The following is a 27266-nucleotide window of genomic DNA, read 5'->3' as shown; positions in this document are numbered from 1 at the left end:
ATATCTATTAGGATACTAGCAAAAGTTCATTAAATATTATTAAAGAAATTAAACGCAAAGTGTTTTGAACAAATTATATAATATCATTCAATTTATACATTTGTTGTACAGACATACGATGAACACTTAAAATGGTGGACAAATTTTTTTTAGAAATAATTAAATTATCATTACTGGAATATACAGAAGGAACATGATGTCTATAAATTTTAAATTGCTCAGCACAAATACCAGTAAAAAAAACATCTTCCAATTTAAAGAAATATAAGTTATTACATTTTATAAGTAGCTTACGCATCACTTTAGGACTCAAAACATAGAATGACCCACTGATGAAATTAGGATATTTCCTATATGGATACTCTTCTATAGAGACGTAATATTTCGAGTCAGCTGTTCTTTTAGGCTCTTTGTCAACAAACACGTGACCATAAATATGCTCATTATTGATGTTGAAATAAGATTTAGCTTTTTCAAATGTATTTACATTAACAAATACATCATCATCTCCTTTTACCAACAAAAAATTTCTATCTATTTCCAAGCAAATTTGGTTAACCCATTCGAATACTGTACGTACTTTTAAAGTCAAATTGTAATAAGTGTCTACAAAATTCAAAGGAATCATGTCTTGATATTTTGCAGATTCATTATTCAGTTGATCACGAATTGTTTCATTTTCCATCAAGTAAGAATAAAAAAATAATACATTCTGATTAACTCCCCACGTATCACGAATACTTTGACGACGTAAAAAGTTTGTAGATTTTGAAAGAATTGCAAACAGTACATTATCAATAGCTTCTTTGGAAATATTTTTCTTTTCACAGCCAGTAGTAACAATGTTATATGAAGAATACTCCTCTTCAGAATATAACATCGATGGATAAGTTTTTAAATGTCTAGCTGACTTTAAAATGAGTCCGTCATAATATTTATCCATGATTAAATAATTACGATCAGTATTATTATTATAACTCGATGACTTCAACATTGCAATCTCAGAAATAATAGTTGATTTAATAAAGCTATACTGAAGTGAGGAATATATAGTATGCCCAACTAATAATACAATAAATAGTAAATAAATAAACATCACAAAATATTTCCAATTCTTTTTCGATTTAAAAGTTCGTCTTGAAGATGGTGAAAATGTGTTTGTTTTCTCCAAATCAAAATCAATTGATTCTGTATGTCGTATCGTTTGATTCCGTGTCATTTTATTGCTGGTTCACTACGAAATTATTTGTATGAATTAAATGATTCATTTTTATTGTATTTGTGAACCCTATTAAGAATTTGTGTATCAAAAAAACAAAAACAGATAATTAATTAATTTTCAATCACACTGATTTTAATAATATTTCTCATAATTGATTCTTTGATGCAGTAAAATAAACGATTGAATTTTATTAATTATCATTTTTGGCAGTTGACACAGAAATGCTTGACAGAATTCATGGCAGGTCAATGCTTTAATTCTCTCTTAATAAATCTTACAATAATTTTTTGTTTTTTGCATAATTGAAATTTTTCATTGATAAGATAATTAAAAAATTAAAGAAATTTGGTGATAAAAATTTTCTTGAAAATTTTTTTCTTTTTCTTTTTTTATATTAAATGAAGTTTAGTGAGTTAGAATTAGAACATAAATCTTATACAAATCAAAAACAACTTTGATTTTTAAGACTCACTACTTCAGTTTTCACTTGAAATTATTCCAACATATAATATAAACTTTCTGTACAAAAATAAGCTGGCACTTCACTACACAGGATGTAGAAGTATACTGGTGGCTACGAATCATAGTTTGCCTTGCCAATAATTTTTTTGTATTCTTACGTCTGAACACGAGACGAATGACGTAAGTTTCCATTCATGCATCATATAACGGTGATTCTTCAAAATAAAGTAACTATTTGAATGCAGAAGTATAAAATGAAGGAATTTATTTATTAATTTTATATAACAATGAAGAGAAATATTAGTTATTTAAAAAGAATCATGAATAAAAGTAAATTCGATTGTGAATCGATGTTGTAAGCTAATCCTTATTCTTTTGATAACTTTAATTAATTAAAACTATTGTTTTACTTTTTCATTCACTGTGGATATTCTATGAACATGATTAATTCAAGTTTCAAATGATTTACGAATAATCTACTAATCATTATTAAATATGTACTCCATTTTCAAAGTGATTACTCATTTTCATTTCGATAATTGGAAGCTGCATATGTAGAGGATTTTCGTTTTTATAATCTGAATGGAAAAACTCTCATCATATTATTTAATTAACTTTTTATGGTTTGATCAAAAAAAACACTTCATATTGCATAATACTTGTTTTTTTATTGTAAAGCAAGGAATAATAAACTATTCATAAAAAATTTAATATATCTTGAATTTTTTTATTAAAATATTCCATTTAACTTCATTAAAGTTATTAATATTTTTTTTTAATTTTAGTCATCAATATTTTTTAATTAAAATACTTAAAATTTTAAATATACACCCAGATATTCTTATTACATTCTTAGTACATGAATCTATTTTTTGAATTAATAAAAAATTAAAAAATCTGAAAATAATAAGTCATAAAAAATACCTAACTAGATCATTAAGTGATTCACTTATTAACAAGATCATAAGAGATAGATGTTATTGATAAATAATTGAACATTTATTAATTGTTATTAATTGGCCTTCTCTTTGAGTCAGGACACAATCACTTTCTCCTCTTCTCGAGAGCAAAGACCTCGTAGAGAATAAGATGGAATATTGAGCAAATATAGATAGAGATTTTGGATGCAAGATAAACCATTCAGGTGCTTCCCAATACTGAGCAGATGGTCGAGAATGAGACAAGAAGGTTCTTTTAAAGAATTACTTCTTGCAGTAAACTTTCCTTACCTTTTATTTGAAACAAAGATAGGCTAGGCAATAGAAGATTGCAGTTTACTGTCTTCTGACAGGTGAAAATTTTATAGTCACTATGTTGCAGACAAATGGGGTCTTCAGGTCCTTTGTAGAAATGACTCTTTTTATAGTCAGTAGTATGTCAGAAAGTATTACTTGTTTTTCGGTCTTGTCAGTAGCTTAATGTTCATTAAATTTTGTTTTACATAAATATTCAAATTTTAACAATCTTAAGATCAGAACTGTTCTTGCTATTCATTCACTGTAAATCACAATGTTTTATTTATATATACTTAAAAGTGTTTTAAAATGACGTCACCCATTTAATTAATACAGCAGTCACTTTTTAATTATTTTCAAGTGCTTCTAAAGTTCCTGTAATGTTAATCAAATAGGTGATGTCATATTGAAATGAAACTTTCTCAAACTTATCAATTAAATAAATAACATTTTAGTGTATTTTATAATTATACTAAATATATTTGAAAATCATTCTCAATTGTCACTGACTTTCACTGCAAATCGTAGTGTTTTATTTTAATGCACTTGGAAGTGTCTAAAAAGTTACTACAATGTTAATCAAATGGGTGTCGTCATTTTAAAACACTTTAAGTGCATTAAAATAAAACACTACAATTTGCAGCGTGTATTATACAATAAAACTACACTGGAAAAAAAATGCATACAAGAAATGATTCATTTGAACATTAACATTGAAATTTTAAATAACTACAATTAAATTTCTTTTTTTAATTATAATTATATATAATATTCATATATAAATATTTTAATAAAATCATTTTATATAATCCAACACTGCAAATCTCAAATTTTGAAAGTGTTTTAATTTAAAATACTTCCAAAATTTGAGATTTGCAGTGAATAAATAAAATGTCATTTGTTTTCAAACTTATCATCAAATTTAATGAAATTTTTTTCTCGGTGTAGTACGTACATGTAACAATTATTCTGACTTTAATTGAATCATCCACTGAAATTATAAAAATCAAACTTAAATATAAAATCATCACACTCGATATCTACAGAAGTATTTTCTCTCTCCTATATTTTTGATCAATGAATTATATAATTTTTTTTCATAACAAAGTGTCTAAAATATCCTGTTGTAGTAAGAAGACTACAATAATTCAAATTAAGTATTGATTTAATGAAGGCAAAAATGTATGGGGTCTAAAAATTTTTGTAAGCTGTGGACAGTGATCCTGAGAGCAAACGAATCGACTGATGTTCGCAGATGTAGTTCGACATTGGTTCATGTCATGTTTGTACAAGCACGATAATTTTCTTTCACCCTCTTACTCAGTTATTTTTGTCAACCGCCTCTCCTTCCTGAATCCTATAAATGACCTATCATATTCTATCTAATCCGTCAATATATGAGTCTAATTTGTAACTTGTAATCTCTTCGCAAATGCTCCCAATGTATCTCTGAATAATGTCACCAGCATAAGGCGATCATATTTCTTTCAACTGTTATAGAATTTGATGTACAAAATATCGTTACATATATCATCTAAGAAGGGTAAATTCAATAAAATATATAACAGATAGCATTGTATTATAGTTGATATTGTTCTAAACTTTACAATCTTCACTTCCCCTGAGAAGTCACCTCGTTTAAATTACATTTCTCTTCATGGTAAATGTAGAACCATTTGTTATCTAACCACTTCCGGACTGTCCGTAACACGTTATAATTCAGAGAATTAAATTTATTCAATTTATCACCTGGGTCGTATTTGATGCCTGACCTACTTGAAATCGAGCCAACTTCAACCAACGCATTAAATAATAATAAACTTAATATTAATTCATCTTGTTAATATAATTACATTAATAGACTGTCGATTTTGTTGAATTAAAATATCATATCTAATTATTTTTTTAATATCTTATAACTTTCATAATGTTAATAAATAACTATCATATTGAACATGGAGAAGAACAGCTCTTAAATTAAAATAAATTTCCGAATTATTTCGAAATTTAAGAAAATAGGAAATAGAATCAAGAAATTGTTAATAAATATCAAAAAATATTATGTATTTTAATTTTCAACTGTATTTAAGGAGTAGTCTGAAGGTAGTCTTTACCTTAGAAAATATGTCAGGAAATTGACTAAGAGTTGTATTGTAGGTAATTTTATACTATCGCGGTCCCCTCGTTTTTTGGCTCTAGAAAATCGAAAAATCAACATTTTGGAGTGATTTTTTTTCTAAAATCTTCGTTCTTACGGCGGATTTACGAAAAAAATTATGGAAATGGGAAAAAATGAAAATTTATATTGGTTTCAGGGCTTCAAATGTTCATGTAAATACACTCATTTACGTATAATTGTTGATAACTTTTTTACAAGTTACCGTATGAAGTTGTTATATTTTTTTCATAATCTACACAAAAAAACAAATTAAAAATAATTTATACAAAAATGTTGATTTTTCATATTTTTACAATTTAAAATAATAACAACTTAAAATTGACCTTTTCTTACATATCATCGTTTGTGCATTTTTTATTAAGTAATCATCGAAATAATGTGAACAAAAACATTCTTAAAATTACTTATCAAGTATACAATATTGAAAGTAAACTTAAAAAAGTTAAAAATTATCACTATCAGAAAAAATGGTATCCTACTGACGTTTACTGTTAAAGAGAATTGAAACAGGGGGGGGAGGTGTTTAAAAAGCAGATCAAATGTGAAAATTTGTTATGAATTTTTAACAGCCCCCCCTCCTCATCACAATTCTCTCTAATTTCATGTGAACAATTAAAAATAAATAAAAATACTGAAATGTGTAGTTTTATTTGTTTTAAAAATTGCAATAATAAAAAATCTTCAAGTGATATATTTCCTATATTTTTTTTTATAAATCCGCCGTAAAAACAAAGATTTTAAAAAAAAAATCATTGAAATCGGATGATTTTTCGATTTTGTAGAGCCAAAAAACGAGGGGACCGCGAAAGTGTAATATTACCAAAAATTAATCTCAGTCGAAATACCTTAAGAGGAAGTTGAACCTTTCCTTGATTACCGACAACTAGAAAAAACCTATATATCGACTCTGATCCCACCACGCGGAAAAAATTGATAGGGAAAGGGCAATCACAATTACAAGCCGCAAAGAAGAAATAATTAAGACGAATTCCTTGGTAGAACGCCTAGCAATTAGGATCAAAAACTTCTATCTGGACAGTCCAGTTTAGAGTCATTAGAAAAGTTAGTGTTAATCAGAATCAAACATACATACAGGTAAGCAGCAAGAAAAGACCACATAAGCCAAAAGCTGAAAGTAACGAGTCATGTAAGTTTTATTTAATTATTGTAATGTAGTAATGGGTGGTAAGATCCATTTAGTTTGGTTGAAATATGAAACTATAATTGTAACAGCATATGAGAGAGAAAAAAAAATTGTAGTAGAAAGAAATATTAAAAATTGATTTAATATATTCCTAATTGACACCTGAACAGGGACCTTTTTAAGGTTCCTTGGTGCTTTTTGGCATTGATCTTTTGTGCTCACATCAGACCACGAAAAATTTATTTTTCTAAGTAAAAATTTATCCGAGTCATCTCGTAGAACTAAATATCAAGTCTCTTTTCTCTTTAGCTCTTATAAAATTCTCGAAAGTTCGTTATAATTTGAACTTATAAATTTATTTTCGAGAATTAACAAAATATTTACTCGACTTTGTTATTCAAAATCACGTTTGAATAAAAATCATAAATACTTGCGATAAAATCGTGATGAATACCCTATTTTTTTGTATTTGTTTATATTTCTTATGACTTATCTGTATGAATTATGTAGATGACGATTGTGATACGGTTAACTCAGACTACTTTTCTCCATTGTCAGTGACTTCCAATAATAACATTTCTTAATGTTCAGGTTCTTCAATGTTCTCTTCTTGCAAGAAACCAATAAGTAAAATAACGCAAATATTTCTTTTATGGATTCTAATAAGAAACCAAATTAATCTAACACAAATCACTTTATGAACTCAATTCTTATTCTATTCCTTCTTTTCTCTCATAGTACTCTTCTCAAATCTCCTTAACTGATTCATACCTAGTTATTATTTCTTTCTATCATTATGAATTTCTGTTAGATTTAAGAATAGATTTAAACATTCTAATTAACAAAATTTTATGCTAAAGTTAGCATAATTTTTTGTTTGGCAGATTAAACAATTCGAGTACACCTTATAAATTCAAACAATCATCATGTCTTGGTTCCACACTAGAGAAGTTCACTTTCCGCAAGATTATAATGGCTTCATTCATATCTATACTGATGGTGCTTGCCGTGATAACGGAAGGGACAACGCTACAGCGGGTATTGGAGTCTTCATTGATGATGATCATCCTGAAAATGTCTCCAAAGCTATACCGACAAGTCGTCAAACAAACATCGCTGCAGAGATGCTAGCTGTTCTAGAAGCTGTGTCGATTGTTCGTAAATACAATTTATGTAATGTCATAATTTACACGGACTCTGAATTTATCGTAAAAGGAGTGACTGAATGGATGCCTGACTGGATCAGGCGAGGCTGGCGCACATCATCTGGTCATCGTCCTCAGTACGTAAATGAATTCAAAACTTTGGACGCTGCAATGAAAAAATGGTACATAAGACTTGAATATGTACAAGGGCATTCTGGAATCTATGGAAATGAAATGGCAGATCGATTAGCCAGAAAAGCAGTGCAGTAATTCATCTGGTGACAAATACACCTAACTTTACTACAGAACATATAATCATTGAATATTTTTTTTGACATTTATAATATTTCTTTTAAAAATTTTCTATCAAGCAACAAAATTTTGTTAATTATAATGAATTATATTCATTATTTTTTTTTTTTTAAAGAACTTGATAATCGCATATCTTAACAAATATATAAATCAATTACATGTTTTTGTAATGAACATTTATCGGTGCTGGAATAAAAATCAGTAAAAAAGATTCAATAGTGACAATCATTGTAAAAATATTCGCTTCTCTTTTTGCAGGGTAAGTGTTCCTTCCGTAGTGTACAATTGGTGATGCATACCTGGGTCATTTCTCTCTTCCATGATTCATTTTCTCTATTTTGTTATCATCTTTATGTCAAGGAAGCTTCCTGATAAAGAGTTATCTTGGTAAAATCTTGATCTTGGAGAAGATTTATTCATCAATCTGATGATTTGACTTCAATAAATTCCTATCTTTATTATGATTATGACTTGACCGAAAATATATTATTACATTAAACTATCTATATTCAGTTTGACTTAAAGAAAGTTGATCAACATTCAATGTGCAGTGAGTAAAATGTTCTGTTAGTCATAAAGGTATAATGAAAAAATTTTAGAAAATATTTATCTTCGAAAAGGCTTTGATGAGTAAAATTATTGTTGTTGTACAATTTATTTATTTACTTAAATATAAAAATCTAGGTGGTACCATTCGCAACACTATCAGTATTTTTTGTAAATAAAAAAGTATGAAGAGTAAAAAGTAAAAATGAGTAAAAAATAAAAAAAATTTGTTATTTCAATACTAAATTTCTTTGAAAGGTTATTCTGGCTTTTAAGAAATTTTTATATTGCATACAACTACAATCAAATCTTTAATGCCCACAATTAAGACCATCAGAACTCCTATTTAGCACACTCTCTATCCCCACTTTTATATACTACACCTTACCCTTTTTGCCCGTAATCTCACAGGAGTGCGTAATAATAAAATTTTATACATCAGAAAATCGTATGATAATGAAGACTCAACTATAGTTACATTATAACCAATTAGTGTTGATACTTACTGATATTTCATAACTCAGCTGAGATTTTTACTTTGAATAATTTTTAATTTGAAGTAAGTTCAGATTCTATGATAATTTAATTTTCAATTAAAAAGGAATGACAATCAGTGTTGATTCAAAATCAGAATTTAGACGAATCAATTGTAAATACCTTACTGATCTTGAGAAATTCAATCTTCTTTTTTTAAGATTGTAAAACAAAATATGATACACTGATACAAGAGTTTTGTAATAAATAAAAAATATATGAGTTATTAAAAAATGTAGTACAAGAAATCAGCGTAAGATAAAAGTTTTGATTGATTTGATAGGTTAAGTGACGCTGTGAAACTATTGGAAAAATTAGGTTACCTGAGAGAAACATCTCTTTTCTGAGACAAATACTTTTTTTATTGTTATATAATAATTCTTTTAGTCTATTACACTATTATTTTATTGTAATACAACATCTCTAATAGAGTAGAAAAAAAATTTTGGATTTAAATCCAAAGTTTAAAGTAAAGTTTTCTTTTATGAATTTGAAATGATTCAAACACTTGGTTTATTAAAACCTACAAAATTAATGATACATTTGGAAGATTACATATATAATTTAAGGAATGTTGATTTATCTAGTGATCAAAAATCAACAAAAGGTCTTTTCTGATTGGAGTAATAATTTATGCTTCAGTATAAATATGATAAATAATTTCCAAAAAGATGAATAGCATCTTTTAAATGATAGAATGAATTTCGCAAAATGATGAGAAAGATAAAAAATTCATTTTCAACAACTTTCTGTATCTGTTTTATAGTTCATGACCAACATTTGTATATCTTTAATATTGGAGTAACTTGAAAATGTATCGATACAATGAGACAATCAATAGTAAATGGCTAAACTCAAATATTTTATGGTCAAATTTGTGAATCTATATTGTAACTTTGAAACCAACCAGTAATTAATTATGTGAAGATCAGTATTCTATTGATCTGGTCACTAATTACACTAATAGAAGTATTTATCAATTATGAAGAAACACATTTGTTTACAATGATATTCTTAATTTGATGAATATCAATAAACATGTCTCAATAATTACTAAATCAGTATGATAATACACTGCTAAATTCAGTAAATAACATCAACTTCTTTGGATGTATGTCATTAATTAATACACTAGAGGTTATACACTTGAGTTTGGGAGTAAATTTTGAATTTCAAGAATATGAAAACATAAAAAGGATTAGAATTATTCTTCGTAGAGTCTTGATAATCTTTCATCTTATCTTATTTCTTCTTGATAAAAAAATTCATTTGCCTAGTTATAATTTTCTTTACTATCATCCATTGCTCATAGATTAAGAATAAATTTAAGCTTTTACAGTTACAAAACTTTGTACTAAGGTGATTGTTTCTTTGGCAGATCGTGGATTAAACTATTTGATCGCGAATTTTACGACTGAACACAGAAGTAATATGCCTTATTACGCAGTAGCTAGAGGATGGAATGTCGGTATATATACCTCTTGGGACCAATGTCAACCGATGGTGAATCACTATTCAGGAGCATTGTATAAACGATTTAGCAGCAGGTCTAGCGCCTGGAACTTCTTGGAGAGTCATCTGCCACAACGTGAGCTTTATATGATAACAGAAAGGGAAAGGCTCTTCTCTCGAGGTACTGATGACTGCGTCAGTATCTACACTGATGGTGCATGTCGCAGAAATGGACGACAAGGAGCACAAGCAGGCATTGGAGTTTTCTTTGCTGACAATCATCCTAACAACGTCTCTCGAGTTGCTGAAAATCGGCGAACTAATATCGGTGCTGAGATGGAAGCTGTTCTAGAAGCCGTGTCGATTATTGGTTCCTATCAGTTGGATCATGTTGTTATCTACACGGACTGTCAGTTCATCGTAAAAGGAATGAATAATTGGATATGGGGATGGATGAAACGTGGATGGCAAAATATAAATAACCAGCCCGTTGCCTATAAACAAGAATTTCAATTTCTCAACGCCAAAAGACGTCGTTGGCGTATACAATTTGAACATGTACGAGGACATTCTGGTATCTATGGTAATGAACAGGCTGATAAATTAGCCAGAAGAGCGTTGCCTTAATTCATCAGTTAAAAATACTCATGACTTTTTTTTTACTTGAAGAACTTGACACTTAAAAACCAAATATTCTAAAGAATATTTAAAAAATTTTATAAATATTTTTGTTAAACAAATAAAGCAATACTTATTATAAGTATTTAAATAAAAGTTTATCTATTAAAAATTTTTATCGTAGTGGCTATTATTAAAAATACCTATTCTATTATTCAAAGTAAGTTAATTTTGCAGGAATTTAATTCTAGTAACTTTTGGTTAATTTATATTTAAAATAATATTGACATTTCATTTATTAAAATTGAATTAAAATACTCTCATCTGATATTATTTAAATTGAATATAAAATAAAACACTATGAATTTTCACAGCAAATTGGAGTAAATTTTACAATCAAACATAACAAATGTCATTGTTTACTTCCTATGTAAACAAATTTTGTTTTCAATTAATTTAAAAAGACTACTATTATCATAATCTTAAATATTTATTAACAATTTAGGTGTAGAATTTAAACAAAAAAATGTTGATCACGTTTTTCTGTAAGATAAGAGCAAATTATAGAATTTATCCCTATTTTACGTCAGATTATATCGTCGTTTCCAAAAAAGCGCAAAAATCGTGCATTAACATAAGCGGATTAGTTGAGAAGGGAGTTACTGTATCGCTCTGTCATTTAGACCGAAACCAACAGAGACTCGTGGCGAAATTCGCAGCTGGTTACCTATTCCATCGAATGCTTATTTCTTGTTCACTTCGTAACAACAGGATAAATCCCGTAAATACCTAAATTATCGAGGGTAAACAGTATATTTTTCAAAGACAGGGAAAAGATGAACGTGAGATTTCAGGGGGAAACGTGATAACGGACAAGTTTAATAAGCTCTAAGGGCTTCTACAATCTGCACATGACGTAAATTCGATTGATATTTCATTTGCGAATTTGATCCCTTACAGCTGTAATTGGCTCTATAAGAGTATGAATCATCAATTTTACTCAATAAGTAATAATAATCAATGAGTTAAAATCGTTTTTTTTTTTTAATTCGTTAGTTTGAAAAATTTTATTAAAAATTTTTATATTTTAAAAATTATTCAGTAACTAACTATGTTCATTTATTCATAAATTTGATTTCATAAAATGTCCAATAGCATAAAAGTAAATAACGAGACTACTTGAGTGTGAAAAATATAACAGAAAAATAATACAGCAAAAAATGTTACAAATTTATAAAACAATAATTACAATTAAACGTAAAAAGTATCATAAACTCATAGATATCCCTCAAAAAAAATTTATAATTAAACACTGAATACTTTTTCACTATTATTATTACATTTGTACCTAAATATGTTGAAAAGTTTCTTATTTACGAATTTAATTACAGTAATTATCAGTAACTTAACAATTATAAAAACCATTTTTACAAATTTCTTAATTAACGAAATTCTACAATTTAATGTTACAAAAAGGAATGCTCATTTTTAACCTTTACCAGTGTTATAGTCTTTTAATTAATAGAGACGATTTCAGATTATCATTTAATTGTTTTAATTTCAGTTTGTTTTATTTAGAAGTTTAAATAAAAATATAACTTTAAAGTATTAAAATATAATAAAATAATCCTTAAATAATCCAGTTGCGAATTATTTATTGGTTTTCATTTTTAACTATTTAATTACAATAACATAATCAAACTGAACGGAGTGACCTTTTTCATGTTCTGGTGTCAATTGATAGCATTAAATTTATCCGTTTGTTGCTATAACTATCAACAAAGCATTTTTTAATTGATTGGTTAACTGTTTAACAGGATAAAATAATTAAATTCATTCGTCTTTCATACATCTTAGTACTCTAACAGAAATATTCTCTTGCAAAAATCTATTAAACTGACTTAAAATAATAAGATACATAAGTAAACAATTTTTTATTTCAAGATGAGTTTCAAGCTACTATGAAGCGATATTAATACACTTATTAAATCCGATTGCAAATGTAACTTTGCATTATCAGTGTTCAATCAATAGTTTTCATCGTTATGTTAATTTTATTGTTAATTAATTTTTGTCTTATTATTTTCTAATTGTTGATATTTATTTTGCTCAGTTTTTATCAAATCCTTTGTTAATCATTTTGGTACTTATTTTTACAACAATGAAATTTTTTTCGTAACTTGGAACAACAAAACTGTTTATCATTTCTAAATCTAAACAATATTATGTTTGAACTTATATTTCTAACAGCATTTCCAATAGCAACATTAGAAAATTAATTTCAAACTTAATGTAAATTGAGTTATATTAATCAACTATTATTCTGCTGAATATCTAGTCAATCGATAAAAATCTCTTTATCGGTTAGTAAGTTTAAAACTTATCATAGAATCCAGTAAAGATTGTATTAATTGAATTTAGAGAAGAATAAAGTCTCAAGTAATCACAACTGATACTTAGACTTTAATCAAATGACTATGTAAATTATTGATATTTCCAGGTAAACTATTATTCGATTATTATTAACACAGTTGAATTCGAATAAACACTTTAGTGTAAGATAAATCAACTTAAATCACAAAAGACTATTACATAATCCAATTAGTCTCATCATTAAAATAAATAAAAAAAGGCTTAAAGTTGTTATAGAAATTTATAGTAGAAATTCAAATTTTGACATGATACTGGTCGTAAATAAAAATAATTTAAAAATAAACGAGTGAGTTTTAAATAGTACAATTAAATATTATACATATCCTGAATGATAGGTATCAACCTACATATAAACCCACGAAATGGTACTAACAATGTATACACGTGTGTATCTTTCTGAATATTTTTAGTAAAAATATTTATTTTGTTTTCCTTATATAAACAAGTTATATCCTGTTTTGGATATATAAACCAAAAAAATGTTCAAAAAATATTCAATTAATATCCTTTTTAATTACAAAAGCTTCTTATTAATGAACACAGATAAATCATAGTCCACTCAACAGACAATTAGATATTTTCTCATTTTCACCCATATTCTTCATACTTGTTAAGAATTTACGTTTTTTAATTATTAATTTTATTATTTATACATAAATATAACTGTCACTTTTAATTAGTAAAGAAAAATAACAAGACTATGATGATTATTTGTGGCATTAGAGTGGTTACTCCAATTAAAAAGAATAAATACGCTTGAAATCTATAGTGTGGTTATCATTCGAGAATATTTGAATCGAAATTTACTACTTTATCTAATCAGTCGGTATAATAGTATTAGAGTTGATTAGAAATTTTTTAACTACAGTAGATAATATAGATTACTATACAACCAATGGCTAAAAAAATAATTTATTTGCATTGCACATACATACCATAGGAGTCCGTGGTGGCGCTGCAGTTGTACACGACAATCGATTCTCGAATTATCGATAGATAAAATTTTGCCAACTTCAAGTAATTGAAACAATCAGATGCACGTCAAGTGACGATTTATCCGCCATTAAAGAGAACGTTTTACTAAAGTGGTACAGACGTTTAAGGAAGTGTGCTTTTTAATAATAAAGTTAATGTTAAATAATAAAATATTCATAATCTCACATCACAAATACTATCTACTGGATTTCCGTATTAAGGATTACGTGTAGCTTCGTTGTGGAAAATTACTAATGTAAAGTTTGGTGAACTACCATATAGCCTTCACGAATCATAAAAGGCTTTCATTGAAAAACCAGTTTTAGTTTTTTTATTTTATTGTTTAGACCTGCAAAATGCCGAGAAAATCTGAAAAATTATTAAAACTGAAAATAGGAAAACCCGGTCGGAGTCATTTTTACAGTAAGTTTTCAAACTCTAAATTCATTTTTGGTACTTTCTATTATCTACGCGTAAATTTACGCAATTCGAGAGATTGTAAGAGTTTCTACTATTACAAATTACGTTGTATTTTATGATAAGTTTCTCTTTAGTAAAGTAATTTACTATTGTTTATAAAAATATTCACAATAAACTTAACAATGATATTAATCAATAATGAATACATATCTAATACTACAACATTACATATTGCATGATCATAAAAATTAAACGTATATAAATTACATGTTAAAAAATTTTATTATAACTATTTTTGAGTAAAAAAAATCAATATATTTTCATTGTATAAAAGTTGAGATTCTTATATCCATGTTAATTTTGATTTTTTAGATCATGATGATCGTGTACCATCAGCAGAAGATGCGAAATTTCCTTCAAGGTCACGAGGATTCAGTAAATCCCATGAATTTAAGCCTGCATATAATCGAATAAAAAAACTCACAATGGCCATTGAAGAACATTTGGATGGTGACGTTGTAATGGGCTCGCATAAAAGCAGTAATGGAAGACGAGTAGCTTTTCGAAATAGACAAGGTATTATAAAATCTGGGTCCAGTAGTGATCGTCAGTCTACATCATCAGGAAGTAGACCTAGACCATTGATGACTGGAGATACTAGTTGGTATAAAATAACCGTAAGTATAAAGTAAAATATAACTTCAAATTTTTTATCAAATTCTAACCATGCAGATTTATATTTTATTCAAACTTAAAAATTTTCAACTATTATTACTTTTTTATCAATTGTTTACAGATACCTTTTGGTAGCAAGTACGATAAGGATTACATAATCAATAACCTTTTGAGTAGTATAGCTCCCAACACATTTATACCTATCATGGTAAGTAAATAATAATAATCTATTAATAAATACTGAATATAGATAATACATTTGCTGAACAAAAAAAATTTAACTTAATGTATTTCTTTTAGTATCGAGTGATAGGACAAGAAGCAGTTTTTTACGTAGACGAGCAAAAAACAGCAAACCAATTGCTTAGCTGTGATCGGAAAATAACAACCCCAGATAACTTTAAAATATCAGTCAGAGTACGACCTGGTTATCCAAATTGCCAAATAGATGAATCTTTAAAAGAAAAATTAAAACTAGCTATGGCTAAAAGATATGTTGAGGCTAATAATGCCCTAGATTTATCATGTTTTCACCATGACCCAGACCTTGTTGGAGAATATTTTTGCGCCTTATTCAAGCCAGCTATGTTGGGAGTAGTTTTAGACATTGTTGCCCAAGCCATTCCGAATTTAGAGGCTTTGAATCTTGACAACAACAAACTGTCTGCATTAAATAAATTAACTGTCTTGAAAGAGAAGTTCGCCAGTTTGAAAATTCTATATATTGGTGATAATAAGGTAAGCTACTTATAATGATTTTATTTATATTAATCTTAGACGTATCTTAAGTTTTATCTAGTAATACATCTTTTGTGTTTTTAGATTAAAGACATGCATCAAATAGACATCATCAAAGACTTGAAATTAAATGAACTTCGACTGGAAGGAAATCCAATATGCAACAGATACCGAAATCGTCGTGATGAATATGTCAGGTATTGTAATTTATCTTTTTCTAACCATACTAATTATTACAAACGCATTAGTGGAACCAAAGGTATAGGGTAGTGGTATTTCTGGAAAAAGTATCCAACAGTATTGAGTGTACTTCATGAAGTAGTACAAAATTTTTAATTAACATTCTTGTTTGTCTCTAATCAGATGTTTCATTAATAAATAGACAAGTGAAAATGAACGAAATATTCTAACCATCAAGAAATATTTAACAAAATAAAGTACAAATGATTACTTGTAAATAATGAGGTGATTTTTCAACATCAAAACACTTCACTGGCTTCATTGAATATTAATTGTTAAATTACGAATGCATTAATCATTCATAAACTATTCTTTCTGAAAATATTCATCGATATTAATTGAAATGCTTCAATAAAATTTATAAAATTATCTGAATTTACCATCACATGTATTTTCTGTAACTTGATGTGTTATTTATTTCGTTTCAATGGTTTATTTGTGCAACTTAAGTTATGATATGAAAATGAAATCTATCTACCTGATGAGTTGAAAATGACAACCAACATAAGTTAGCTCTATGTTCCATGATCCAGAAGCTAAGAGAGACTAAATTAAATATTTGAATTAAAGAGTTTCAATTAGAAGATAAGCTCTAGTATTAATAAGACATTGTTTTTGTTTTAATACAATTAACTCGGAGCTTCCGTACTTTTGGGTTTTGTTTCTTCACGACAGTGACATCCGGAAGAGGTTTCCAAAGCTTCTTCGATTGGTAAGTAATCATTTTTACATCAATTATATATTCAAATAATGAAAATATAAGTATGAAATATCAAAAATTTAATAAAAATAATATTTAATTTTTGAAGGATGGAAACGAGCTTCCAAAACCCATTTTATTTGACGTCGCAGATGAAGGAGCAAAACTTCCTCCTAGCCAAAGGATATTCTCAGCAAACGCTAAAGCCCAAGAAATTGCCAATCAATTCATGCAACAATATTTCACTATTTTTGATAGTGATTCTCGACAACCTCTTTTGGTCGCATATCATACAGAAGCTACTTTCAGTTTAGTTGTAAATGCCTCTCCTCAAATCCAGAAGTAAGTTTTTTTTCATTAATACAAAAAATTTCGTAGATTCCATTTGAAAGATAAATTTATAAATTCTTCCATTTTTTGTTACAGATTCAATGTTTATCTATCAAACAATAGGAATCTATTCAGAACTAATGATACATCTAGAAGAAAAAAGTTGTTGAAGCAAGGAAGGTTGCCTGTTGTTACCTGTCTAACAGAAATGCCTAAAACGCAACATTATCCAAACACATTCACCATGGATATTGCACTTGTAACAGTAAGTAAAATTGTACTTTTTGTGTATTTACTTTTATTGAGTTTTTGAATACATCAGCTTACTTCATTGAACGAAAAATTCTTCAAGCGATTAATTTCCAAGAGAATTTGCTTATCAAACTGAGAAAAATTGAAACAATTATGTTACTGAATAAATGAAATCCATTTTTACTTGAAGAAAGTAAGGATGTCACGAAAATTGTGTTCGACTAAAAGAACTTGATATTAATAAATTTTGTTATTTATTTTCAAGGATACCATGATGGTCATCACAGTGACTGGAATCTTCAAAGAGATAGGAACGAAAGATGAACCATTACGCTACTTTGACCGTACTTTTATCATTGTTCCTGAAGGAACTGGATATTGTATAAAAAATGAACAACTCCAATTGGGTGCACCAACAACATCTCAAGAAAGACAAGTGGCAGAAGGACCAACAGTAACATTTACTTCAGAACAAGCTGCTCAACCTGTAGCTGCACCAGCACCAGTTGCAAGTAGTGAACCTACAGATGAAGTCAAGAAAAATATGACGATGGAATTAAGTCGTGTAACAAATATGAACCTCGACTGGAGTCTCAAATGCTTACAAGAGGTGCAATGGAATTTTGATACAGCTTTAGCAGCATTCAACGAATTTTTCCAACGTGGACAAATCCCTCAAGAAGCATTTAACAAGTAAAGTTATTACCATTATTACATTAAATTATCAATTATTTTCTTTTGTTTTCCTTATGATGAAGGAATTACTTAGATAAAATGATTAAAGTCTTTTTTTGTCTCATTGTTTAAGAATGAAATAATTAGAGTATATAATGTTAATAACTTACATTTAGATAATAAATTTATTTTGAATAATCAATTGCACAACCCATTTTCAATTTAATATTATCTTGTTATGGTCAAATTGAAAAAGGGTATGTTCAAATAGTCTCGATCTAAAAATCGTTTCCAATTCGAATAATTGATAATGAGAAATTCACAGTATATAAAATGAAATATAAATATTCTATAAATTTTAGAACTGCCAAATATAATTACTAAAAAAAAAAAAATCTATAAATATAAATTGTAACTAAAGTAAAACATCAAAATATTTTTTCATAAAATCGTTTAAAAGTTGTTCTTGAACTAGTATGTCTTCGTATAAAAATTAACTTTATCATTATTACTGAGTGCTAGCAAAATGAAAGTATTTTTTTTATTAAATAAGTTCTGAATTTAAATATTAAAATTATCTTTTTGTTTCTTTTGTTTCTTTTTCATGTTTCTAGAACTCAGTTATTCTGCATTGTACTCAAAATCATTCAATATCATCTTTATGTTCATTTTTGCTCAAAAATAAGAAAAAAGAGTTGAAAATAAAAGAAATTTATCAAATAGAAATATTTATCGTGCCGATTTTTATTGATGATTTACATTTATAGTTAAATTTGCAAGATTAAAAAATTATTAAATAACAAATAAAATTTTCAACTCTTATTTCTTTTAAAATAATAAAAAAACAAAAAAATTAACACCAATTGGTTAATTTTTGTAATTATGTGATTCAACTTCAAACATTGTTCATTACATTGAGAAAATAAGTATTTTCTTTGATAGCAAAAAAAAAAAAAATGGACTTCATCACCAAAAGATATTATTTTAACATAAATTTAGTTATTTTAATTTATTCATTTATCGTCAAATGGATTATTATTATTATCTAATTGTGTTAAATCAAAAGAATATTTTCAATTAATTTTATGATATTTTCATATATTTTAAACTAAAAATGAAAAAGTATACAAATTTTATTTTAAATAAAAGTGTTAACAATAAGTCGAAAAAAAACACAGTGGGAGTGAAGACCTGGAGCTTGCAAGATTACTTCGAGAAATCATTCTTTTCATCGAAACAAAAAATAACAATTCACTTGGAATTCAACGAATTTGCTCATAAACAAATTGTGTATGAGCGTAAACACTATACACCTAGTGCAAGTACCATACTTGAGCTTTAAATCAAATGGTTCAGAACAATTTTTGGCATCTTGTTCAAACCTTGAAGCAAAGCTCTATGGATTGAACTACCATCAATACTCTTTTCTTCTTCTAATCTATCTTCTATCAACAAATTAAACTCTACGTAAACGCATCAGTTAACTGACTGAGTATGGAGTTATGGAAATAATACAATGGATTTAACTCCAAAATGGTAGTCAAATTTACACAAATTGACGCCAACTACTAATCATCAAATGGATAATCAACCATCAACGTTCTACAATGAAAACTCATCGTTAAAAAAATCTCCCACTGAAGTGAAAAATTTTCTGTATAAAAAATACTTGACAAAAATGAAAAATAAAAATGGAAATAATTTAGTTAAGTTTTGATTAGTTTAAAATATTTTTAGTAAATTATGAATTTATGTTTCAATGATATCTTATGGTGATAAAGGAATTACTTTATTTTTAACAAAAAAAAAAGCAGTAAATATTATAAAAACATAAAAAATAAATAAGAAATGAATTTCTTAATTTTATCAATGACTTACTTCTCAGACAAACGGGAATTCTTGATAAAAATTCTATCTTAAGATTATTTTAATTTTTGTAAATGTCTTACAAAAAGTATAAATTGATATCTATATTTAGATACTGTATGTTTGTAAAATCTTCTTTATTTTTTTGTAAATGATTCGCAAATGTTACATTAAATGGTAATCTAGTTTAAAAAAAATCATAAATATATATAAAAGAAAAGAAAAATTATACACTTATCAAATAGTATGTAAGAAAAAAAAATTCGTCATAATATCAACTATCAAAATAATTCAATAAGGTGTCGATGGCTTAATTCTAATTTATTAGTTTTGTATGTTTTTTGCTATATTGTAATCAACTAATATTGTAAATAAAGTATCGAAAACTAGAGAAAGCAAATGTGATTATGGATGATTATATTTACTTGAAACACTGCAATAAAATAATTTTTTATCACAAAATTTCTCGTTCATTGATTCTTTGATTCAAATAAAAATTATTAAATGAAAAATTCTGATAGACAAAATTTGGAATATGAAATTATAATATCTCTAATGAATTTTGTATTAAAATAAATAATCATTCGAAATTTTCTACCAGAAATAATAGTGGGATAATGGAAAAAACTAAAAACTTGACTAATTCTATATTTTTATGGTATTTTTAAAATGTATACTTTCAAAATTTTACATTGGTTTATTTTTTTCTTGAAAGATATTTTATGTGATGAATGTAAATAGACAAAAAGGTTTTAACATTTTCTAAATAATATTATGTAAATATAAATTGATAAAATTGAATATTTTAAATTTATCAAGTTTTTTTGATATTGCTTAAGTTATTAAAAAAACAACAAGCAATTTCCTACCACTTTCATATACTGCCCAACAGAAGACCCACAATCTTTCAAATGTATCATCCTTTCCATCAATTAACAAACATCGCGCATGTGTATTAATACCCTCTCTCTCTCTCTCTCAAACCCACAAAAAAACACGTGATTCACGCATAGAGTCACATCTCGTATACACAAAGCTGATCCTGATTTTTGCGTCTCATTAAATTTTATAATGTAATTCATTCATTTCAATTGTTTTCTGAAGAAACATGATTACAAGCCAAGAATATTTTAATCATTAGAGACTTACGTTGACGGTAATTTTTCTTAGAAGCGTTATCTGGTAAATATCGAATGGAATAACATCCTCACTTATCTTTAAATCTTCTTGAATACCGAACACACTAAGCCAAATAAGTTTACGTTTGTGTTTTAGTATTCAATATTACTAATCCAATTTCGTAAGTTTATGTATAACCTTAAAAATATTATGAAAATTATTCATTAGTATACATGAAAGATTTTGATGATAGAATTTTCTATTTATTTTGAATAAAATTCCAGAAACAATGTCGAAAATGTATTCTAATGACAAAATTAAATTACACATCCGAGGAAATTCACAAAGTAAGTTAAAATCATCTTTATTTTTAATTATTTTAAATAGTTGAGTATTTTGGTAACAAAATGATGAAAGAAAAACCATGGAGAGCGTTTTTATATCACGCAGTACTTTTTGTTTGCCTAATTATTTTACAAGATAAGCCAGCTCAAGTTCAAGCATCAACTGAAATAATAAACTTAGTTTTCAATCAATATAAAATGCTTACTTTGAAGTATCAATTTTTTAATTTAAAATTAACTCTTGTTAGATCCTGATAACCGTAATACTACTGGATATAATGGAACCCCGCGATATTCTTCAATCCAATCAAGACTTAAGTTTAAACATCGTCCAAGAATCGACAAAGATTTAAGAACAAAACTTGCAGCAAAACTAATTAAACGTGATAATCATGATTATACTTCTAATGAGGATTCAAATGTAAATCGTAGTTTACGAAGCATTATTTTTAGAAATAAAGAAATCCAGATAAAATCTGGACCTATGCCACTTAGAAGACCTCATTTGCAAAGTGACATTAGATCTAAAACATATTCAAGTGGAGAAATTAGTTGGTATAAGATAAGTGTGAGTATAATAATAAAAATTCACATTTAGAATTATTTAAATATATACATTAGTAGATATGATAACTTATGCAGAAAAATACCATATCCATGAGTCAACAAATAATCTATATTTAGTGCAAACACATAATTGTAGTTATCGTAAATTCAATTGAATAATTATTTTCATTGTTATTAATAATACATATAATCATATTTATTGGAAAATTTTATTTTTTACGCATCTTTTCTATTTTTATGATGTGAATTTTATTGAATTATTAACGAAAGAAATTTTTTAATTTAATAATAATTATTGTTCCTAAACTACTAAATATCGTTGATTTGAAATATAAATATCAAGTTATTCTATAAAAATCGTAATTTTAATAATAATTACTATACATTTCACAGACATCCTTTGGAAATAAGTATGACAAAGATTACATAATTCATAAACTTCTCAAAATCACAGCGCCATTAACTTTCATACCGATCATGGTAAGTTTCTGCTCACCTATTTTTTGTAATAATTTCTTAGTTTATTGTATTAATCGTTAAAAAACAAAAATGTTTACAAAATTTCCTCTTTTTTTATAAATTGTAGTATCGAGTGATAGGACAAGAGGCAGTATTTTATGTAGATGACCAAAGAACAGCAAGCACATTACTTGACTGTGACCGAAAAATAACAACCCCAGATAACTTTAAAATATCAGTCAAAGTAAAACCTGGTTATCCAAATTGCCAAATAGATGAAACTTTGAAGACAAAATTAAAAATAGCTATGGCTAGACGATATATTACAGCTAATAAAGCTTTAGATTTATCATGTTTTCATCATGACCCGGAGCTTGTTGAAAATCATTTTTGCGCTCTGTTTAGACCAGAAATGATGATGACAGTTTTAGAGATCGCTGGTCAGGCGATTCCAAATTTAGAGGCTTTGAATCTTGATAATAATAGATTGTCTGTACTAGAAAAATTGAACGTACTTCAAGAAAAGTTTGCTAATTTGAAAGTCCTACACATAGGTGATAATAAAGTGAGTTATTAAAGTACCATAAATTTTAATAAAGTTTATTAGAATATTAAATCAAATGAAAGAATCATCGTTTTTCAGATCAGGAGCTTACATCAAATTGATGAATTAGGAGATTTAAAATTAAATGAGTTCAGACTTGAAGGCAATCCATTGTGTGATAGATATCAAAATCGTTTTGATGATTATGTCAGGTAAGATTATTTTGGAATCGACTATTATCTTTTCTTATGGTCATATTAATATGGCCCCATAATTTCATAAATTAAGTAACAGTTCGGATAAGGCCGATGAGGTCCGCAGGACTAACTTTTTAGTAGGAAATGACTAAAATTAAGAAACTTAGAGCATGAAAAGAAATCGATTAGTTTATCTTTCTCAGTTTTGTTATTTCGAATAAAAAACTTCTTCAGGTTCTAGTTACATATAATGCATCGAATAGAACAAATCTCATATCAATATCATCATTTGTTCTAAAATATAACATAAGCCAAGTTGAATTAATAACTATTTGAATTTTTCTATCGAAATAAAAAAATAGTACACTCACCTTAAGTCACTTCTTAAAATTAATATATTAATTATTCTTGTCAATAACATAATAAATTCTTAAATATGTTTATAAAGTAACTATGTAGTTTATATTTTATTTTGCTGTTTTTACAGGGACATTAGAGAAAGATTTCCAAAACTACTTCGATTGGTAAGTGATCAATGATCACTTTGATCTCGTTTTGACTCTGAAAATGCTTGTAGAAAAATTTTATTTATTTATAGTATTGAAATTAATTTAAAAGATATTAACAAATCTAATTATATATTTTTTTAGGATGGAGTAGAGCTTCCGAAACCGATTTCATTTGATGTATCAGATGAAGGCACCAAAATTCCTCTGAGTCATCGAGTTTTTACAGCAAATGCTAAAGCCCAAGAAATTGCCTACCAATTCATGCAACAGTATTTCACTATTTTTGACGGTGAATCTCGACAACCACTTTTAGATGCGTACCACGAACAAGCTGTTTTTGATTTGGTTATTACTCCATGTTCAACAATACACGAGTAATTTCTTACACATTTTTGATGAAAATTTAACGGAATCTTGGAAACATTCATAGCTATTAATCAATAATATTTTTTACAATTTTAACAGATTTAAACATTACTTTGATGTAAATCGAAATTTATTTCGTATAAATGATGTGACCAAAAGAAAAAGATTGCTGAAGCAAGGAAGGTTATCTGTTGTGAGTTGTATTTCAGAAATACCAAAAACACGACATTTTTCGAACACATTCACTATGGATATTGCTCTTGTGACTGTAAGTACAAATCTTTTTAGGAAAATACATTGATTTAGAGTAGATATGAAGAACTAGGGCTATGCTAGATAACAAAAATTGTCTTTACTTCTCTCCATGATGATGATTTTTTTATTATTTTTAAATTTAATCATTAAATTTTTTTAAAATAAATAAATATTTAGTAAACAAAAAATTTTCAATCGATTAATTTTCAAGAGAATTTGCTAAATACTGAGTGCGTATAAAAATTCAAATGAAACATTTATATTGATTTTTTGTTAAATTAAACTAATTTTATCATTAGGAATTGTTTCCGACTAGAAGACTTGATGTTAATGAATTTTGTCATTTATTTTCAAGGATACCATGATGGTCATCACAGTGACTGGAATCTTCAAAGAGATAGGAACGAAAGATGAACCATTGCGCTACTTTGACCGTACTTTTATTATTGTTCCTGAAGGAACTGGATATTGTATAAAAAATGAACAACTTCAATTAAGTCCACCAACATTCTCTCAAGCGAATCAAATGATAGAAGGACCAACAGTAACATTTATTCCCGAACCAGTTGCTAATGTCGTAGCCACACCATCATCAAATTCAGCTAGTGAACCTACAGATGAAACCAAAAATAATATGGCTATAGAATTAAGCCGTATGACAAATATGAATCTCAATTGGAGTCTTAAATGCCTACGAGAGGTAAAATGGAGTTTTACCATAGCTGTATCAGCATTCAACGAATTTTTCCAACGTGGACAAATCCCTCAAGAAGCATTCGAGAAGTAAAGTCGTTATTTTTTCTTACTTTGATATAGTAGTTAAACAGTTAATAATAAAAATTTATTAATCATTGATAAATTTCTTTCATAAAAAGTTTGCTCAAATATTTGTCATTATTTGGCATCATTTGCCAAATGTTACTGAAAAAACACATGTTAAAGTTACAATATAAACTTAAGATATATTATTGATAAGACAAAGATATAAGAAAAGAAAGTTACTTTTTTATTTTTATATAAAAACTTCAAGTGACAATTAAAGAGTATGTCTTAGCATTAGTATAAAATTGTTCAATACATGTTTAAGAACATTTAAAAAAATACACAGTAGTTTTTCGATTAAGTTTTTTGTCAGAATAAGTTTTATTTTTTTCATACATAAAGTTTTCATTGATTTCTATTATAATTTTAATATATCTCATTTATAAAAATTCTTCCATGCTTTCAACTAAAACTTAATTTTTTAGTTATGACAGTAAAAATCTAATTTCATCATGAAATTTCATTTAATATTTGAAAGATAAAACTAAATAAGTTATGTATAATTTTAATACATTTTTTAAAATTAATTATTCATCTTCATGACTGTTCAATCTTATGTTTACTTTTTCAAAATAATCGATTAATACCAATATGATGTTATACATGTATATTTTTAATGAAAGTAAAGTCTAAACAGTGACAAGTATATGTCTGTTAAAAAAAAAATATAAGTTCATTTTTTTATATAAATTCACTTTAACTAAAACAAAATTTCAATTTCAATTTACGTATACTTGGAACAGTAAAATGTTCATTCGACAATACTAGATATAAAAATGAATCTGAATCTGTCTTTGATGTGAGATTGATTTAAAATCACTCTTTGAACATTGAGGGGTTTATTTGAGGGAAAAGGGAAAATTTATATCTATAAATTCCTTTGATAAATCTTACGCAACGATGAGTTACATGAAGACAGAGTCGTTTTGTTCAAAATAAATTATTTTGTCATAAAAAGTGAAATTATGTAATTGAGTAATATAATAGAATTCAAAGAAATGATTTATCAGACTTTTATACGAATAAAATGGTCTTTATAACGATTTAAAAGCTTTAATCTTTATGCGTGGACTTTTACTTTACATATTGAAAGCATTGGTATGATAATGTAATAAAATAAATGGATGCTTCTTGTTAAAGTAAAGGTACAAAGTTTGTCTGTTGCTCTTATATTTCCATCATTATTCAGAATATTTTCTGTCTGTGTTTTCCCTTAACTAGTGTCTTCGTATTTTGTATCTACAGATATAGTTCGCACTTGAATTGATCTGATTTATTTTTCCTTTTATTCTTTAAAAAGAAAAAAAAATGAAAAAGAAATAGACGGGCTTAACTTAGAGAGCGAAATATAACAAGTCCCAACGCCATTGCTGGTGCGATCACCCTTATTCAATGGGAATTTCGTCGTTGGCTACAAAGAGAGTGGGGTAAATACGGTAGGGGTGAAAATTTATCCATCTCTGTCTCTCGCTTTTACCCTTATACTCTAGATCTGTGCTCCCAAGGGATTTAGCAGTTTCATGGGAGGTCGAAAACTCCGCCTCTGCACCGCAAAATCGAGTCAATACTACCGACCATCCCACTCGCTTGCTGCTCTCTCAGAGTTCTACATTGACTAACACCATTCTGCATCCACTTTGTCGTCGAGCTATCCTATCGAAATTCATCCAGTGTTCGTCGGTGAATCCTATACCTCTACTTTTGCAATTTACCAGAAGTACTTTTCTCGTATAATTGCAAGCCCAAAAGCCATTGAAAAATAGAAGACCAAATGTTCCTAAGAATTATCACCTTGCTTTTATACTTTTACTTAATTAGTAGGATTTTATTGATTTTTATCGTAAAAGAGTTGAGGAAAATCATTATTTAATTCTAGAATGATCAATGATGCCATAAACCGACCAGCGGATTAATAGAGTTTAGGATTATAG

At 27.2% G+C, this 27266-nt stretch overlaps 5 protein-coding genes across 9 annotated transcripts in view; 4 read left to right on the top strand and 1 right to left on the bottom strand.

Annotated features, from left to right (window-relative positions):
- LOC118064145 (nuclear RNA export factor 1-like) overlaps positions 1–18819 on the top strand; it is a 33798-nt gene extending 14979 nt beyond the window's left edge. Inside the window, exons 1-10 of one of the 3 annotated variants that reach the window (XM_035078567.1) lie at positions 14316–14513; positions 14605–14680; positions 15050–15354; positions 15474–15560; positions 15653–16090; positions 16175–16287; positions 17006–17042; positions 17140–17372; positions 17457–17625; positions 17878–18819. In XM_035078567.1, the coding sequence (XP_034934458.1) occupies positions 14614–14680; positions 15050–15354; positions 15474–15560; positions 15653–16090; positions 16175–16287; positions 17006–17042; positions 17140–17372; positions 17457–17625; positions 17878–18309 (1881 nt within the window). In that variant the 5' untranslated portion in view covers positions 14316–14513; positions 14605–14613 and the 3' untranslated portion in view covers positions 18310–18819. Of the gene's footprint in view, positions 1–14315; positions 14681–15049; positions 15355–15473; positions 15561–15652; positions 16091–16174; positions 16288–17005; positions 17043–17139; positions 17373–17456; positions 17626–17877 lie in introns of those variants that run through there. The other 2 variants (XM_035078566.1, XM_035078568.1) reach the window with 2 other exon arrangements.
- Positions 74–1785, bottom strand: LOC118064163 (beta-1,3-galactosyltransferase 5-like). The gene is made up of 2 exons (XM_035078583.1): positions 1695–1785; positions 74–1234 (listed from the first exon to the last, which is right to left on the bottom strand). The coding sequence occupies exon 2, from the start codon at positions 1217–1219 to the stop codon at positions 74–76; it is 1146 nt and encodes a 381-aa protein (XP_034934474.1). The 5' UTR covers positions 1220–1234; positions 1695–1785.
- Positions 6053–7910, top strand: LOC118064148 (ribonuclease H1-like). 2 transcript variants are annotated; one of them, XM_035078572.1, is made up of 2 exons: positions 6053–6193; positions 7127–7910. In XM_035078572.1, exon 2 carries the CDS (start codon positions 7169–7171, stop codon positions 7655–7657), a length of 489 nt encoding a protein of 162 aa, XP_034934463.1. In that variant the 5' UTR covers positions 6053–6193; positions 7127–7168; the 3' UTR covers positions 7658–7910. The 2 variants fall into 2 exon arrangements, with proteins under 2 accessions (XP_034934463.1, XP_034934461.1); XM_035078570.1 differs by having other exon boundaries at positions 6067–6245.
- Positions 8030–10940, top strand: LOC118064147 (ribonuclease H1-like). The gene is made up of 2 exons (XM_035078569.1): positions 8030–8804; positions 10158–10940. The coding sequence occupies exon 2, from the start codon at positions 10211–10213 to the stop codon at positions 10856–10858; it is 648 nt and encodes a 215-aa protein (XP_034934460.1). The 5' UTR covers positions 8030–8804; positions 10158–10210; the 3' UTR covers positions 10859–10940.
- A 2317-nt stretch (positions 18820–21136) lies between the features above and the next one.
- Positions 21137–25483, top strand: LOC118064149 (nuclear RNA export factor 1-like). Of its 2 annotated transcripts, XM_035078574.1 has the most exons (11): positions 21137–21335; positions 21429–21453; positions 21557–21619; positions 21865–22184; positions 22577–22663; positions 22770–23207; positions 23286–23398; positions 23871–23907; positions 24034–24266; positions 24358–24526; positions 24869–25483. In XM_035078574.1, the coding sequence occupies exons 3-11, from the start codon at positions 21562–21564 to the stop codon at positions 25298–25300; spliced, it is 1887 nt and encodes a 628-aa protein (XP_034934465.1). In that variant the 5' UTR covers positions 21137–21335; positions 21429–21453; positions 21557–21561; the 3' UTR covers positions 25301–25483. The 2 variants fall into 2 exon arrangements, with proteins under 2 accessions (XP_034934465.1, XP_034934464.1); XM_035078573.1 differs by having other exon boundaries at positions 21137–21453.
- The last annotated feature ends 1783 nt before the right edge of the window (positions 25484–27266 follow it).

This window comes from Chelonus insularis, unplaced genomic scaffold, assembly GCF_013357705.1.
Source record: "Chelonus insularis isolate UGA/USDA-ARS -01 unplaced genomic scaffold, ASM1335770v1 contig_162_pilon, whole genome shotgun sequence".
In the NCBI taxonomy this organism is placed as follows: domain Eukaryota; kingdom Metazoa; phylum Arthropoda; class Insecta; order Hymenoptera; family Braconidae; genus Chelonus; species Chelonus insularis.
This window is presented reverse-complemented; position numbering and strand designations above follow the sequence as displayed.